The sequence below is a fragment of the Nanorana parkeri genome, unplaced genomic scaffold (genome assembly GCF_000935625.1).
Source record: "Nanorana parkeri isolate BGI_ZX_2015 unplaced genomic scaffold, ASM93562v1 scaffold52, whole genome shotgun sequence".
Lineage (NCBI taxonomy): Eukaryota > Metazoa > Chordata > Amphibia > Anura > Dicroglossidae > Nanorana > Nanorana parkeri.
Genome location: NW_017306320.1, coordinates 382,746 through 402,041, shown reverse-complemented (window position 1 = coordinate 402,041; position 19,296 = coordinate 382,746). Strand labels below are relative to the sequence as shown.

General features: G+C 41.1%; 1 protein-coding gene across 1 annotated transcript in view; it reads left to right on the top strand.

The window, feature by feature from the left end:
• Window positions 1-19,296, top strand: part of ASTN1 (astrotactin 1) — a 436,540-nt gene that overhangs the window by 276,150 nt on the left and 141,094 nt on the right. The window contains exons 3-4 of the mRNA XM_018575081.1: window positions 924-1,322; window position 2,038. Coding sequence (XP_018430583.1) covers window positions 924-1,322; window position 2,038 — 400 coding nt within the window. The remainder of the gene's footprint in view (window positions 1-923; window positions 1,323-2,037; window positions 2,039-19,296) is intronic.

Sequence of the window (19,296 nt, the reverse complement as noted above, 5' to 3'; positions counted from 1 at the left end):
AGGGGGAAGGTTTTACAATGGATCACTACCCACATCTGGAAAAAATACACAAAGCACACCAAGATTCACATGCCTCTTGTGTAGTGGCCTCTTGAGTAGTTGCATGGAGTCGTTGGTTAAACATTCATATATTTTTTATAATGTTTTGTAGGGCTGCGGAAATGTTTTTTATCGATTCAAATTCTTTTGATCGGTACTCACCTTTCCGCCGACTTCCGGGTCTTCCGTGAGTCCCGTCGGAGATCCGGTGACGTCACAGACATCGACGTCACCGGACTCCTCCCCCAAGTGGCTCCGTCGGCTAGCGAAGGGAAGGGGGGAAGAGTCCGATGACGTAGATGCCGTGGCGTCACCGGACTCCTCCCCCCTTCCCTTTGTTAGACGACGGAGCCACTTGGGCCAGGGAGTTTGCCCAAGAAACGTTCTGCAAATGAGTAAATCTTAGATGCCTCGATTACTTGTGTTCCTGTAACAACCCAAAGTCAAGTCAGAAGACATCAGTAATGAAGTAATAAAATGAACGAGCGCCAGCCAAGGCATTGGCCTATACACATACAGCACAGCAATGAAGTAATAAAATGAACTAGGATCACACTAATCCAGCACGTTATTATTCTGAGTTGCCAAACTCAAGCGGCAGCCATATTGAGTGGGGCACGTGAGATTAATAACGTGCTGTATTAGTGTGATCATAGTTAATTTTATTACTTCATTGCTGTGCTGTATGTGTATAGGCCAATGTAGTTGGATCTGTATGTGCGTTATAATCACTCGAAATTAATCGATTAAAAAAAAATGTGATTAATCGAACACGAACATTTTAATCAGTACCAGCCCTAATGTTTTGTAATCTGATTTGTAATGTACATTAAGGGTCTGCTTGGTATAGTCATTTACAGTATAATTTTTTTTCTTTATTTTAGGGTGGAATGATCGCCCTCCTGCTTTGCATCCTGTGCCTGCTTCTTATCCTGTATACAAGGAGACGATGGTGCAAGAGGAGACGCGCCCCCCAACCACAGAAGAGTGCCAGTGCAGAAGCAGCCAATGAGATCCATTACATACCCTCGGTACTAATTGGAGGTGGCCACGGCAGAGAAAGCCTTCGCAATGCCCGTGGACAATCGACCCACCCTGGTGGAACCCTTGGCATTCGTGAGACCCCCATCCTAGACGGCTACGAGTATGATGTCACTGAGCTACGTCATCACCTCCAGCGGGAGTGCATGAATGGTGGGGAAGATTTTGGCAGCCAGGTGTCCCGCACTCTGGAATCCCTTCAGGGATGCAATGATAAGAACACCATGGACCTCACTCCTGGTGTGTGATCGAAGGCAGGGCCCATTGCATTGAGCCACAAGCCATCAGACCCCATGCAAAGGGTTTTGATGGTTTTGGCTTATTTGTTTGTCTGTCTGTTTGATGAGCTTCTATGTGATGGAGTCAAGCTGGGATGTTGTGGCACTTATTTCCATGTTTTGGCATGCAGATAAAACAAAAATATTTTTTTTTTAGCTCAGTGGTTTATATACAGTACACGCACTCGAGTGCCATGTACTTTCAAATTCCCTGACAGGTCATTTCACTGATTGCGGGCAGGGATCTGCTTGGAGGACTGATCTCACATTGCAGGCACTAATCTTTATTTAAGGATGCAACCAAGCTAATGTGTCACATGTTGAGTGTGTTGACTCATTTTGATTAATATAATCAGTCTTGTGGAAAGCACTTACTCCAGCCCTCCAGCTTTGGTGCAACTACAAATCCCATTAGGCATTGCCAGACTCTGACAGCCAAAGAATCACAACAGGGTACAGTGATATTTAGATGTTATGTGCTGTGCTTGGCAACACAGCCAAGCAGAAATTCACACAGTACCGCTAAGCCTAGCATGATATAGGGTACAGTAAGTGTGAGGTTTCTTGTCTTTTGACACATAGCTGCTTTAGTGCAATGTTCCCTTCTACAAATCTACATCAGTTCAGCTTAAAAATGAATAGGTACTGCTAACCCTGTTACCTACATATAGCATTTTAGAGTAGAACTATGGCCAAACTATAATGTTACATACATGATTGTACCAGTACCATACCAGTAAGGTTGGGTTCTCTGCTTTTCAAATTAACCCCAGGAACATTTTGTAAATGCCCATAGATTTAGCCATTAGATATGCACTTCCTTTAATAGGGTAACAATTCTGTTGGCACATTTGATAGCCATATTAGTGAATAGAGATGTCTAGTGCTCCCACAGATCTTTAGATTGCCAGCACATTGCTCTTTCTGGAGGAGCTTAGGAAAATGATGAATGATGGGAAAGCCATCCACCTTCTCCTGCACTGTCTAGCATTGTACAGGAGAAATCCAACTTCCCAACTGCATATACCATTAAAAAATAAGATACATATAACTTGCCAACTTGCATTAATGGATTTTAAGAGAGATCACTCTTTGCAAATGTCCATGCGATGGGATGCAGCAATTCTCATTCATATCTACACTGAGCTGATGCAGTTAAAAAAAAAGAAACCTGCAGACTGTTTTTGTTGAGCTCTGCCAAACGTGATCTAGCAGTTGTTGAAGAGTTTCAACTTTGGTTGTGTTTCTCTTAGTATGCACTGGATTTACTGAAGGTATTAATTGCTGAATTTATGAAGTTAATATGGTTGGTTTGACAGCAATATGCTTTCATTTGTAACTGTACTCAGCTGATGCTCCACCCCTTAGCCATAGGCATAAGATGGTGATAGGAAGAGCCAATGGATAGACATAGACAAAAAAAAATAGTTTTGTCTGAACAAGTAAGTTTTGCACCAAGCTTGTTTTTTTAGTGAAAATGTCTGAGAAAAATCCATTCTGAATCATCATTTATTTTAACTGTGGATGGTTGGTCCAGGGGTGTCTGCATATATCACAGATTATCTATAGACATTGTAGAAATAGTAGAATGCAACAACATCACGCATATGCACAACCTAATTTTGCAAACGTGCAAACGACGAATTACGGCACGCGCACTTAACTGCTGGCAGCCACCTCGGTGATAGACACAAGGAGAGGAGGGGATGTTCATCCGGGATAAGGTATGCCACTGAGTCCCCTCTTCTCTCAAGCAGCTACCGGGCTCCAGGCCCATGACTGAGTGCCTGATGTTTTAGAGGGGGTGTCACTCCCTCTGATGGTGTCACCTGGTATGGATAGCACCCCCTTCACCCCTCCTTGTGACGCCACTGGTGGTAGAGCAGAGTTTCTGAGAGGCACAGTGCTGGAGACAAGGTATTGCAAGAAGAACTGCATTTTTAAGACTGAGCAATTAATTGAGAAAAAAATGTAAAGAGGAGTTCTACTTTAAAGGCTCCATTTACCTGTCTGACCATGTTACATGTTACACCTATCCATTCATGCTTCCTCTCATCCATATTACTATGTGTCCATACCAAGGTACGGACATGGATGGTAGGAAGAGTCTGCAGTAGCCAAAGCACTGCGCCTAGAATTAGGGATGCACTGGTACCGATACTAGTATCGGTATCGGTGCTGATATGAATATTTGGGTGAGTACTCGTATTTGCCCAAATGCTCCTATACCTTCCCCGATACCGGAACTCCCAGCCTAACAGCCATCTCCTTGTTGATTGGATGGGAAGCCAGCTTTCCAGCCAATAAGCAAATGCCGTCTTCCCAGCCAATCAAGAAGCCAGGAGTCATTACTTGCCACCCAGCTTCCTGATTAGCCGGGAAGCAGGTTTGATGCTGATTGGCTGGGAATGTCATTACACGCTACCCGGCTTCCTGTGGTCCGGGAAACTGGCTCCATGCCAGCGGAAGCACCGATCTCGGTGAGTACCGAAAGCAAAATATCGGTACTCGTACTCGATATGTAGAAAACTGGATCGGTGCTCCTTACCCACAATACACTAATGCCGGTTGCAATGCTTTACTGGCTCCAATGGAAAACAAAAAAAATGCACATTTGTTTCTTTTATGAAGTGTGCATTTCTTTTGTTTTCTCAAACAAAAAAACAATTTCAGTTCAGTGCAGTTTAATACGACATTGTTAAAAGCACAATAGATGCATTATAACATTAAAAGATACCCAGTATATTAAATAAAATCTTATGCAGTACAGCTGTTTCCTGCTTGTTCTTACACAGAGCAATAAATAATATGTTTTTGCAGTACAAGATGATTCATTTTATTTTCATAAATATGATAAATATTAATACTATGCCGTTTAAACAACTGCCAAGGGAAAAAAAGTTTATTGATGGCACAAACTCAGCATGGGGAAATGCAGTAATTCTCACTATTTGCCAGGATGCTGAATTGTACACAATATTAGTCATAGGCCATTGTTTTGGGCTGTATGTGTGCACAGATAATCATTTTATGAAATGGTAAAGAGGAATATTGGTATTGTCTAGCAGGCAATTGGGTACTTTCATATTCCGGCCTGCATTTGACTCGATATGACTCCTACAATGACATCTGCAAAATGACACTTTAAATATATAGCAAAGCAAACCCTTTTTTTTAACTAACCAAAAATCCTTTTTTTTTGCCTGGAATCTCTACTACATCAACACCTTCTGGTGAAATATGTCATTGCAAGCAAAAATATATATACAGTATGCTTCTTTATGTGAACTATTCTGGTATGATTTCAGTTCACCAAGAACTGTAAGCAGGAGCCGGTATAGTGCTATGTGGCTAAGGAAAGCACTCTGTCTTCTTACACTGAGGCTGTCCCAGCAGGCAGGGGATCTCCATCTAATATTATCCCCTTTAAGAGCAACTCCTGGCTGTTAAGCTCTGCAGTTGAAGCAGCTAATTGCATTTATAGATTGTATGTATGGATGTCTTTTTTCTCTTTTTGCTGGGTTATTTATTACCTGCTCCTTACTGTCCCTAATGATTGCCATACTCTTAGCAATTTTCCAGCCATGTCAACCACTTTGAACCAGCTTCGGATAAATTATAGGATTAAAAGTGATTGAAAAAGCAAAGACATTCTACCTTTAACAAATATGATCCACCGGCAAATTTTAGTAATTTTTATGGACTGAAAGAGTTCATACATTAAAAGAGTGAATGTAATTTAAAATAAATTGATTGGAAGCAATAAGTTTCAGAAAATTATCAGATGTTCTGTCATTTCCTTTGTAATTTTAATGGAAAATACAATCCAGATTGAGAAAGAACAATCAGATTTTCATGTGTATAGCCAGCTTGATGTGACTCCATCAGTCCCTTCAAATGATAATGCCAGTCCCCTGCATTAGAAGAGCTGTCATACTCACCTCTCCAAGAACTCCAAGGTTTCTCCTACCTGTGCCTCATTGTAGTGCTGCAGTCTCAGTCAGACTTTCCAGCATATCAGACTTCCAGGAGTGTTGGATGTCTGTGTTCCTCTCTTAGTGATGTGGTCCCATTCTCCGACCTTTACATAACTACTGTGTCCTGTAATGTCGTAGGGGTTGGACGATGGAAACAGGCCCCATAACATTTGTGGACAGGGCATAAGGAGATCAAAGCACAGGCTGCAGGTATCTGGAGCATGATCCTGATGTAAAGATATCCTGTGCCCAGGTTTTGCACATGACTGTATTTAACTATTCTAGACAAGTCAGAGAAACACTTTAAAACAAGTTCTAATTCACCTTTGTAGCTCTAGGCATTGTGAAGAAATTAATCTTCAAAGTTCACCATAATGGCACTGAAATGCACAATAAAGGCAATTAAAGTTTCCTATTGCTTTCTAATGCAGCAGAAACTTGGCAGCCTGTCAGCCGTCTAATGTAAATACACAGCAGGTGTTTCTAAGCTGTTAGAAACTTAAGGTGCCCATACACTGTACGATTCTCATACGGGAATCGCGGGAAATCCCGCGATCGTACGAGAATCGTACAGTGTATGGAAGGCATGCGACCGTTTCTACTGTACGGTCGCACGTCTTTTGTCGAACCAGCATGCTTGAAACCCCGCCGAGAATCGTACGATTGTCGGCGGGTTTCTAGCCTGCTAGCCCGATAGCTGCGGAACGGGCCGGTGTGCGCACGCGCACACTGCCCGTTCTGTATTGCGGTCATCGGAAGCCTGCCCCTCAGCGGGGCGGGCTTTCGATGATTGCAAGTACGATCTGCCTGTCCAAGGTGGACAGATCGTACGAGATTTCAATAAGCATACGACCATCGCAAGACAAAAGTCTTGCGATGGTCGTAAGGTGTATGGGCACCTTTACTGAAACAGACTTTAGATTATTTGTTGTTTATTTGTGAGGGTCTTTAAGAAATAATTACTTTTTAGTACAAGCAGCTAGAGAGGTCAGGGGTGACGTGTTTTAAAGCTCTTTACTGCTTATTAAGAATATGTAAATACTTTAATGTCCATTGTCTGGGCACAAGTGCACTTTAAATCAGACCTTACACTAAAAACCAAAGCCTGCTTTTTACACCGGGCCCTCATCCCCTGCAAAAATGCTGCTGTGCTTTAAAGTGAGCTATGGGGAAGCATGCAGTAGGTGCTGGTAGCATTATATTCAAGCTGAACTCCAGGCAGGTATAAAAGATGTCTGACTCTGTATTTTAGTAATACATCATTAAATGTACTATGATTAAATGGAATCAGTATATTAATCTGGCCTGGTATAAGTCTCATGCAATCCACTGGACAGCAGATCTCAGTCTGAGATATTCAGCACTGGGAGCAAGTCAGTTGTGCTGAAGAGCTCATGTAATAAGAAGGAGCATGCTGATAGGAGAAGAGAGCAGATTGATGGAGAATTTAGCTTATCAGCTTAAGCAGTCACATGCTGGAGGAGGGAGGTATCCTGCCCTGCCAGACAGGACTGTGCTTTGTGGCAGAGCCTTGTAACTCTCAGAAACTGATGGATAGAAATACAAGTCCTTTGGCAGCTCCCTTATTTGTGTTTCATCTGTGTGTTTAGCAGGATGGATAAACCAGAGATTTACCAACTGCCAGTGTCATGAGAGATTTGTTCATCAGTCATCATCATTTACCCTTAGTCCTCTCTTTTTGGCATTAAGATTGTGACCCCATATTTAGATATAATATAGAAATCCAGGACATAGGAAGACATTGAAAATCCATGCGCCTTAAAGCAGACAACAAGCAATCAAGCAGTGGTGTGGCGTGCTATAATCTTCTGTGGCATTACTGCAGTATGCCGTCCATTCTTAAACAGCAGCCCAGCATGTGATCCAGTTCTGGGCTTGTCAGACTGGAAAAAGAACACAGCGTCCAATCAGTTATGTGCTCGGCTGGGTGAGATAAATATCCCATTGAATCATACCAATGGTTTATTTTGCCTGAGAAAGATGTAATGGTAAAGCATACCTAAACCCCAAAACAAAAATGTTATATATTGCAGCTTACCAGTCCTTAGATGTGGTGGCTAGTAACACACTTCCTGTCACGTACCTGATGGAGCTTGAGATGACGAGGGAAGCCTCTCTCTTGCAACTCTGGTCCCAGAAAGCCTGATAGTGAATACAGGTACTCTGGGGCACAGCGGGGCACAAGTGCCGGAATGAAGACTTGGGTGTGAGGTTTAAGTCCGTTAGCTGCTTTGCTGCTCAATGCAGTATAAACGCACAGCAAGGAGGCAGACAGAAGATGCTCGAAGTCAGGCAGACCGGGTCGGCAACGTGCAGGCAGGAAGGTAGTGTAGCAAGAGACAAACTCGTAGTCGGGTCACAGGCCGGGTTCGGTAACGTGCAGGCAATGCAGGAACAGGCAGGAAGCAGGAGAATCGTCAGACAAGCTAGGGTCAGGATACCAGAAGAACAGCAGAGCAAGGGAGCAAGTCGGGGTCAGCAACAAGGAACAACACAACAGGAAACAGGCACAGGATACAAGACACAAGCTGAAGAGTACTCAGCACTGGAGACATGGAGGGGCTGAGCTTAAATACCCCGTTTCGGGCTTCCTGTCTTATGGTGACACCACTCTATGGAGAAACAGCATAGCCTCCCTTGAACAGCAGCATTGCCACCCAGTGGAGAGGGGAGTGTTAGATGGACTAGTAGCTTTAAATAAACTTTACATAAGTGACTAACAAATTAAAATTTATCTCCAGCTTACATTTTTAAGCAGTTACAGACACAGTTTGTTTCCTTTTGGGATAAAGGTTTTAACGAAATGAATACAAGCCGACCACTGGAATCACCCCTGTCAGTGGCAAATAGACCCAACCCTCTATCTGCCATTTTTGTTGGACAGCTTGATTTGGCACTAAGTACCTAAAGAGCTGCTGGAACATTTAGGCTCTTCCACCCTTCCCAGGGGTGACTCACCCTTAACTAGACCTGACTAGGGATGCGCCCAATGTTCGAACAGAACGTGAATTCGACTCAAACATCGCTAGTTCGTGTGTTCGCCGAACACAAAAACTATCAGGGCATTCAGCAGGCTGTTTGCCCCATGCGGCAAAGCGTTTTCTAAAGCCCTGATTGGCTTTTTTCTTTAGAGATGTCAGTTTTGCTGCAGCAGGTTCTATACATCGTACAGATGAGCCATTTTACAGGCAGTTTAGGGGGACCCCCCAGGCACGATATTTAAAAGAATTTCTCATTTTCATTGCTACCCTTGAAATGATTTTAAAACCACTGCTCCTTTAAAAACATTTTTTTAAAGTGTTTTTTTCATTGATTCATGCCCCCAGGGCAGTACCCGGATCCCCATACACTTTTAAGTAGGATTTTTAGGCAAGTAAATAGCACTAAAAAATAGAAGCAGGATTTTTTTCTTTAAGTTATGCAATGTGAATGAGAAAATGTAGCAAATATAACATGGATGTTATTCCAATTTTGCTGCAAAAGTGGAGCTACTTTAAACTCTCATTGGAGCACTCAATCTCAAATAGAGAGTATTTGTAATCCAAAGGGGAACGTTGGGAAATTGCACTCAGTGCATTAAATCATTTGGCTTACAATTGCCATAGTAATGGCTGCGAAACCCACACACCCAGCACTCTAGAGGGAATCATGCCATAGAAACAGCAACATGTCAATAAAAGACTCCCCACTACAGTGCCAAGTGTGCATGCGCAGCAATTGTGCTCTAATCCCAGGTATATGCATATTGCATTCACATCATTGTTGCCCTAGACAAGAAACAAGGAAGTACAGGGGGCACAAGAAAGATGTTTATATACATTTTTGAGAGGTTGAGCATTACTAAAAGGGAATGTGGAAAATGAGGGTGATAGTCCATGGTTTATCCAGCCATCTGTCTGCCTCAGTGGACGCTCTGTACGTTACTTGCACCAGATACATATTAAGGGGAATGTATCATAACTGGAGCAGACAGAATCTGGAGCAGTTGTCCATGGCAACCAATCAGCTTCTCTCTTTCATTTTCAAAGCTTAATTGAAAAAACTGAAGAGAGAATCTGATTGGTTACTATGGACAGCTGCTCCAGGTTCTGTCTGCTCCAGTTTTAATGAATTCCCGCAATGTGTATATTTTTAGAATATTGAAAATTACAACTATCTCCCTGCTGAAGTCTGAATGGGAAAAAAAATCTAAAAGCATTTGTCTACGCTCAGAATGAATTATTCTTGCCTCAGATATCATTTAAAGCAAAAAGAAATGTATTTTTAATACGGCACTGCTACGAATCAGAAATTATTGTCATAGCAAACAGAACTGCATGAATTTCTCCTTTCTTTAAAAAAAAAAAGAGTGACTGAAAGATTTGCACTTGACTACGTGTCCTTGTTGGAAGTGTGCTGTCTTCAATTATGTTTTACTGAAAAGCCGTCAGTGACACTTAGAATTGGAAAAGCTGTGCTGTTTTCTAAAACACTTTTGCAGAGATAAGTGTGTGCTATGTTTTTTTTTTTTTAGCTTTTACTGCTTCTGTAAAAGTAGCAGCAGATTTGTTTCCCCTACGTATCGGGAGTAATATTCTGCATTCTGCTTAAAATGCATGCCCTAGAGGTGTTATTATATGCATGATTCTACAGCCTACAATTCTATCAATGGTAGGAGGAATAAAAGGCAGCAAAAAACTTTTTCTGATTACATTTAGTTCAGATTCTGTGGTGGAAGTATGTTATTGACAATCCACATATCGCAGTGTTACAAACATGATACAAAAGAATGAATGCTGCATTTGCCATTCAAATAGGACTTTCTGGCACACAGAGGTTACTGCTTGCCGTACAGCTTGCATGTAGTTATAGATAACAGCTACTAGACGTATACAGTAAACAGGGAAATACATTATTAGGGCAAAGTCCACCTTAAAAAAGTAAATAAAATAAATGTACACTTTTAAAAAAAAGAAAAAAATTGATTTTTTTTTTTTTTTGCATTGAAGCCAGTAAAGCATTGAAACTGCCATCAATGGATCATGGGTGCAATGCTCTGGCTCCTGCAGACTGTAGCAGGTGTTCATTCTGTACTGAGGTATAGTCATTCAGTAACATGGATGGGGGAAGTGTCTGTGGACTGCAAGCATGGTGACGTCACCACCCATGTATTGCATTGAGAACTACTCCCTCTGCCGCTGTGGCTGATGAGCTTTTAAAGGGTCTGTTAATGGATGCCAGATTTGAAAAAAAGCAGCAGCCTGCAGAATGAAGAACCCCACAATTCAGGTAAGTGGGGGGCAGGATGGGGATGGGGGCGTGATTTCAATGTCACCATGTTTCATGTTACACACTGAATATGGAAACTTGGTAGAAAAAGGTAAACTTAGCCTTCAGCTTAGCCGTTAAATGCAACTTATGGCAAACATATACCTCCCAGCTTTCTCAGATGAGAAAGAGAGATGCATTTCAACACTATAGGGGGGGGATTTATCAAAACTGGCGCAGACAAAATCTGGAGCAGTTGGACACCAATCAGCTTCGCTCTTCAGTTTGTTCAGTTAGGATTTGAAAATGAAAGATAGAAGCTGATTGGTTGCCATGCACAGCTGCTCCGGAATTTGTCTGCTCATGTTTTGATAACCCCCCCACGGAGGGCATACTTCTGCCACGCCCTTGTGATGCAGACCATGTAATATTAGTACACAAAATATGATTGGTTAAACCTACTTTTGGATTTTTTTTTTTACTACAGGCAGTCCCCAGGTTATAAACAAGATAGGGACTGTAGGTTTGTTCATAAGTTGTATTTGTATGTCATTTGGAACAGGTAAATTTTTTAGGTGCAACTACAGCCAAAAACATTTTTTAGTTTTGGATAGCATAGGGAAGGGTTAGCCCCCTGTACCGTTTGTTTTGCTGTCCTCACAGTGGCTCTAATCCCACACCATACTAACCAAAACTAAAAAAATAAAATGTGCATGGAGTTCTACGTTAAATGCAACCTGGACAGATGTTTGTACAACTTCCTGTACTGTACAGTACTAGACCCGGAAGAAGAGGCAGGCACTCCTCGTCTGCCCATCTAACAACTTCATGTAATGTACAGGAGGTACAGTACTACGAACGTTGGCGCGAGCACGGTAGCATTACAACTAGTGGAACAGCCTGGGACCTCCGTTCTTAAGTACGAGTCGTATGTAAGTTGGATGTTCGTAACTCAGGGACTGCCTGTACTTCCTTTATATTGGATTTTCAAAACCACAAAGGCAATAAATTAGAGCAGTGCTGGTAAATGTGCTCGATATAGAGAGCCTCAGGCATGGCCCCGGACATCACCAAAGGGTCACACATAATATTCAGTAAACATAATGCTACAGAAAGTTGTCAGACACAACTAGATTCTTTGAATATGCTGTAGAAGTGTTTGGAGACTATGAACATGCTTCAAGAAAAGTCATAGGGATTGGTTTACTAAAGGCAATTTGGCTGTTCACTTTGCAAGGGAAATTGTACTATGCAGGGGAATTTTCCCCTTAGTTTAGTGAACGCGATGACTTCCATCACCCAATCATGTAAAAGCAAAAATACTGCTAAGGGAAACTTCCCTGGCAAATTGCAAACTCCATTGGAAAGTGAACAGATTTCTGCCTTTAGTAAATGAATCCCATGGATTGGAGGCTACATGAGACTGCTAGAAATTATGGCAATTAAAGCCTCTTTACAAATCAATGGATCCACATTTGTGCCCCCTACAGCCCCCCTAAAACATTTCTTGTGCCACATTTGATATTTTTCTCAGCAATGTCCATTATAAAACTTTTGAAAAGAAAACAAAACCTAAAAAAATTAAAGGGATAGACAGCACAGAAAAAAAGTAAGAATATCATTAAAGAAATAAAACAAGCCATCTAACTACTATAAGCCACTCTAGAGAATATTCATCCTTCACTGGCTTGAATAAGCATCAAAACAGACTACCATCTGCAAGGGCCAATAAGACGGCAGTAATTGCCAAAGTGCCACATGTTGGGCACAAGGGATTTAGAAGCTAGAGGTAATGTTTGGTAGTTAAATAGTATATTTTAATAGCTGTCTATACAACAGACCAAAAACAGGGACAACTGAGGCAGAAGAGGGAGGAGGTTCCAAGGTTCCCTCCAAATGGTGGACAGTTGGAAGACATGTGCAAAGATGAAGCTATGTTCACCTGTATCATTGAGATTATTTTTATATATACAGATCCAACAAACATTATGGTAAAAATAGGTTGGATGCCTAGGAGGGATAACCCTATGGTTCATGAGAGAACTGGTAATAGGGGTCATGTGTGATCTTACCTCTATATGCAGTGTAAACGAGTCAGAGAGAAGGTCGAGGTGCATAGTCAATAAAGCTGTCAGTGTGGCCATTGCATCATTATACTTGATGCAAAGCTTTTGGTAGCTGCTATATGGAGCTGAAGGGTATGTATTTTGTTTAGTTTGTTTAAGATTATTATTATACCACCATAACTGATGTTAATATGATTACAATTAAAATCACATTTTAATAAAAGCAGAAAAAAAGCTATTAAAATACAATTATCATTAAACACTTATACCAGGGCCCTGATAATGATCTATTCAATCTTTCTTATATAACAATAATGTAATTGAATTTATATAAGGTATAATAACAACAATGTTTATAGTCACTACTAGTAATAAAGTTGTATGACCATTTTACCCATCAATATAAAATAACTGTAGCCCATTTACCAATGTCAACTGTTCCTTGTGCATTCCTGCACTGCCAATGATTATATGTCTATATATATATATGTATATGTACTAGTATCGGTACCGATGATGAGTATTTGGGCGAGCACTCGTACTCTCCCAAATGCTCCGATGCCACTTGTGACGAGAGAGCATGGAGCAGACTTCCCGGAAGGAAGCCGGGCAGCATGTAATGACAAGCTGCCTGGCTTCCTGATTGGTCGGGAAGTTGGGCGCCGTGTAATGACATGAAGCCTGGCTTTCTGATTGACCGGGAGGACAGCTTCATGCTTCCTCGTCACCTCATGACGAAGGAGCATGGAGCCAGCTTCCCGGCCAATCAGGAAGCCGGGCGTTGCATCATTACATATAGCCCGGCTTCCTTATTGGCCAGAAAGCTGGCTCCATGCTTCTCGTCACCTAGTGACGAGAGGCATGGGCCTGGCTTCCCGGCTAATTAGGAAGCCAGATGGCGAGTCATTACATGCCACCTGGCTTCCTGCATGGGACTACCTGGTACACGGTATTCGGCGAGTATTGGAAAAAAAATATTGGTGCTTGTACTCGATACCGAAATACCGGTTTCGATGCATCACTACTAAATATACAGATGAATTAAATATATGTGAGCTGTTTTACCTAAAATTATTTGTATTTCTGTGCATCCAGTCCCAAAATTTACACAGTCCCATCCCACAGCAAAGCAATATATGACACCACTTACAGTTAAGTTTTCATCCTCAAAGTGCAGAATGGAAAATGAAAGAGGAGCAGCAGACTGCTGAGGTTATCAATCTGTTCTCTCCTCCTATTAGCATGGTTCTTGCTGGCACGTGATTGGCTCGCAGTCCTGCTACTACTTTCCCAATCTCCTGCTATATGGGAGATTTCAAAAAGCTGAAATCAAGTCAAATTCAAGTTCTTACACTAGTTGCATTTAAAATATGTTTAATGATTTTTCATTGAACACAGAGCTGCATTTTTTATATCTATTATATCTGACTGATTTTCAGCTTTCAAGAACCTGTTGCTTTGCCCTACTGCTCATACTTACCTTCACTTCCTTACCGCTCTGTTGGGCTATAGTCATGAATATACAGTGAGGAAGTCGTGTGTAAATTCCATACCATGCCTCCTAGCTTAAACTAAGCTGCAGACTTCATTCCCACCCTCATGTGACAGTACTGGGTGCCCGAGCCACGAATCACCAACCACTAACATGATCGTGGTGGAGGAAAGGGAATGAGTCACCTTGATGTACCAGCACTCCCAGGGGCCAAAAGAGAATAGTGAGGGACTGAAAGGATGATGAACATGAGTGGGGCCACCATTGAAATAAACCTATTGCTTTGACCGGCATGGGGTAAAGCACCACACACACACACGCACAGTCTGATTGTACAACCTCTATAGAATCTATCTGTATAAAATAAGTCAAGGCAACTGGGCAAAATACAGCAAGTCCAGCTGTCTTGACTTATTTTTTACAGATATACCATGATCTGGATGAATGAGAACCTTCACACACTCTATAGAATCCTTAATACATTTAATAACAACTATAAAGCATGGGGTCTACCCAACCAGTCCATCTTCATTTTACATCCAGTCAGTTGGTCCCTTACACTACATAGTTGCTTATCTAAGCTGGTATATCTATGGTATGTGACTATCTGAGAACAAAATAAATAGACACAAAGCCCCTAAAAAAAATTGTGTTGTTTGGAATCCATTTGGATTTTTTGGTTCTTTCTTTTTTTCTAATTTCGAATCCGAAATTGATTTGGTTAGTTTTTTTCGATTTCGGATCCGTCCACATTTTTGTTTCGGAATGAAGTCACATGACCGTGCCTGTAATGCAACAACCAAAAAAGCCCATCTGATTGGCCAGAGAACAGTCACATGTTCGAATCAGTTTCCTTTTGAACGAAATTCTGATGGCTCTGAATTTTCGTTAAAGAAGCATTCAGATTTGTTCGCACTTGGATGTGTTAGAATTCGGAAATTCCGATGCGTCCAAATTTTATGAAATTCGTATGAATATCCATTCAGAACAAAACCGAATTTACATGTCTTAAAATAAAGACTTATATATAACAAACAGCAGTACAATACACCAAATTTTATTTAATTGTACACAAGACTATGTTACACTATGTTACTAATTCCTGATACTGCAGCGTATAGAAGGTGAAAGCTTAGTCGTGGAAATACCAGATGTTAGTCTTGATGAAATGTGATGATGTGATAATTAGTCTTACAGATATCACTTCCATTGATATATACAGGTGTTAATATCAGAAAATAATATTGCACATGGAAGTATGCTCACCAGTATGTTTTAATGTGCTAATATTTATAGCATTTTTCGATGACGCAAAACTTATTATAAATAAATCACAGCTATTGTTCTAAAACGTTACTAGCACGTGGACTGACTGCAACTATCCAATATTAATGTGTATTGGATGTGAGGACACTGAGGGACATTCCATCGCTGGAGAAGAGGGGAAGAGAGGCTCCAAAGACCAGTCTAGCAGCCAGGCGTGATCGAGGTTCCGGTGAGTATATCGTTGTCATGTTTGACCCTAGACGAAAAAAAAGCACTTTACCATTGCAGTGCAAGGGTAGTCCCACTGCAAGTGTTAAGTTTTCTTCTGCCTGGAGTTCTTCTTTAAGCTTTAATGTTGAACTCTAGGTGGATATACATTGCACAAATGAATGCAGCTCTGTAATCAATAATACATAATTAAATGTGTGTTTTTTTTTAATGAAAGCATTCTAAATACCTGAATTCAGCTGGAGTATGAAAGGAAAAAGCAGTAGAATGAGCCAATCAGTTCATGTGCTGACAAGAAGCATGCTATTAGGAGGAAACAACAGAGTAACATGGTCATGACCGCTTCACTATGCTGCTTCTCCTTCCCTATCCAGTTACAGGATGGGGCGGTCCTGGCCTCAGAAGTGGGTTGAATGATGCAGGCCATCAGACTGAGGGCATCTAGTGGCAGAAAAAAAGAGGGGAAATCTCTGGATTGAAAATAAATATTGCAGTAAATACTGGTATTGTATTTTGTCTTTAAATGGGCTATTCATTTTTATCATGTTATTTTTGGCTAAAGTTGAAGCTGCATTTCGTCAATGGTCAGCTTCTCTAGTGTGCACTTGTACAGTAGATAAGCATGTTGGAAGTAAAGGTCAATTAAAGGTCTGATGATATCCTAATGAAGCATCCTAAATCTCTTCTGTACCTGTTTTGCTGAGGTACTTGTGATCCAAATAAATGATGGTTCCCTAGATCTGTCTAAATTCCCAACTCCTCTGCTGGTTTTATGGAAAGAAAGCTGCCAGTTTGCAGTGCTAGAACGAGCTATCATAAGGAGGTGGGAGTGGTGATATCATCTATATGTTCACAGTGAGTAAAGAGTTTGTGTTTGATGAAAAGGCCAACCAGCTACAGAAAGTGTATTACAAATTAAAAAACAAAACTAGTACTTTTAAAAAGAAACAGCCATTTAAATACAAATTCACATTACCGAAACCAGAGAATAACTCTGTAACTTACACAAATAAACCCCAGTCATTTGATCATTATGTGAGATTAGCTTTATGGGTCTTGACTGTTTTGGTAATAACTCACTGGTTTTGCTTCAAATGAAGACCCTTTGTAGTAGACTACCTCCTAACTGCAGAGCCTCCTGCTGTGTATGATTGCTGTGTGTTCAAAAGGGAAAGGGAGAAAAGAGACTAGTTTACGGTAGAACAAGCGAAGGCTCTGTCATGTGAAATGGATTAATGAAATAATAGGCAAAACAAACTGAATTGTTCTTTCAGGAATGCATTACATTGACACTGAAACGGCCTGCTACATTATTTTATGTGTAATCAAAGCATGTTGCTTTGTGATATGTTGTAGATATATTGGAGCTGATTTACAGGAAAAACAAAAACAAAAGTAGGCCGTCATCCCTTATGTCAGTACTCCATCCTGTAGAGATGTAGGGGCCCGTGGATGGAACCACAGCAGGTGGCAGAGCACCAGGCGTCCTACATACCCCAACTGTGTGAGATTCATAAGATTTTTTCATTAGCTGAGTTCTACAACAGAGCGAAGATTGGCAGCATGGGAGACGGGTAAGGTTTAAGGGTCTGATAAATTACTCATGGTGTACCATATATTTGCCATATAATTTATGGAATGCACCAATAATTGTTCAGGTTGAAAGGTTTGAACAATGAGATGCAACGAGTGGGCCAAATGTTGAAAAATCACAAAGTGTGATATGTCGCCAAAAGCCATGCGATCTGCACCAAAATATTCTTCAGAAAATTACATTGCCAATAGTTGGAGCAATGGAGGCATGCAGTATTGAGCCAAGAGGATGATGGCGCAAGGACTGTCACGATCTTGGAGTTATGTAAAATGCAATCAGATGTGGCATACAAGTCTTTGCATTCCTCTACAGCCACCAGGCATAGCTGATTGGATCCTATTTTCTTTGTAGGGGGGTCTTTTTTATGATTTTTGTTATCTAGTGGGTAGTGACAGAGTTGCAATGAAGATGAGCGAAGTTCAGTAACTGCCAATCAGCTAGAAATCATTTATGAAGTACACTGAATACATAAAACTCTACAAAGACTCAGGTTTAAGTCAGTGTCTAAAAGCTTAGAAACAACCGGTGTGTGTTTACATTAGTGGACTGGCAGGCTGCCAAGATTCTGTCGCAATAGAAAATAAAAGGAAACAACTGAGATTTCTGTGCCTCTGTTTCTGTGAACTTTGAAGATAAATCTATCTGCAATGCTTATAGTTACAGAGGTGAGTAAGGGTTCTCCTAAGTGCTGTTACTGCTTGCTCAGAATAGCGTGCATAGTCTCAGCACAGGTTAACATTAAGTGAGTTCCAATGAGTTGACCGTTAACATTGTGTTTTGGCCACTTGACCTCTCAGACCTTTTTAAAACTGCACTGCTTTTGCACTGGAATTAATGCCCTGTTTTACTGTTTGTGGTGGGTAGTGGTGAGGTTGTGAGCTGCCGTCACCAGCTGTCAATGACAACCAGGAACGCGTATAATGCCAAGGAACTGAATGGATAAACTCTAGGTCTTGCAATTTAGAGCATATTGTAGCACTACACAGCCATCACTATTCTGCATGGCGATTGCATGGGAGGCCTCAGTAATATCTCTGACATTGTCAGGTATCCTTTTGCATTTAGTTTTACCACCTATGAACATGGAAGAGCTCATCCATCTCCGCAAGAATAGATCACTGGACTTTTGTGGTGATATATTGCTTGCTGCCAGTGACACGTCTCTGAAAGAGAAAAAGGAAATCTGGGATTATAGAACGGAAAGGCTCATGGACCAAGGTTGTTAAAAGAGGGCAGTGAGAAGACAAAACTAATGAATATCTGCTGTCTGTTCATTTCTGTTGCATTTGTACAGGCCTTTAAAGTGCCCTTTGTATTTAATGAGAATTGTTCAAAGGTTTGCACCATCTACGGCTGAATTTAACTGTCACATAGACAGTGTGTTACAAACACGTAAGCTTTCCCTATGAAGCAAGAAAAATATAAATATATCTCATTGGTAAGCTAACTCAAGACTAGGAATAAGGTTTCGGTTTGCCACTACCATTGGTTTGACCATGAAGTTCACAAATCGCATATTTTTGGCCTAAAACTTCACAGGTTCGCTGCCAGAAACAGAGAACATCCTGTAATGCAGTGCAACCCCTGGTCAGCTGAGTCACAGGAACTTTGGATGGAATGGATAACCTAGCCCCTTTGTAAAAAAAAACAAAAAACAGATGGGCTCACAGCAGCCATATTGTCACTGTATGTTGGAGCTGTTAATGAGAGCTGACAATTCTGTGTACGGACAGATACTGTTTTTGATGCATGTACCCTATGACAGTGCCCAACATCCTATGCCTTTTGTTTGACAATAGCTTGCTTATTAGTCCTCAAATGGTCACAATTGAATAACAAGATTCATCCCTCCAATAAACTGGAATGGGGTTTGACACAAAGTTTGTGAACTTTGAGCAATATTCGTGAAACTGTTCTCGAACCAATCCCAGCCAGATTCACTCAAAACCTGCTTTAGATTTAAGGTAAAACCTTTTATGATAAGGATTTTGATTTTGATACTGCAATCAGTTTATATTTTTAGAGTGTATATATATATATATATATA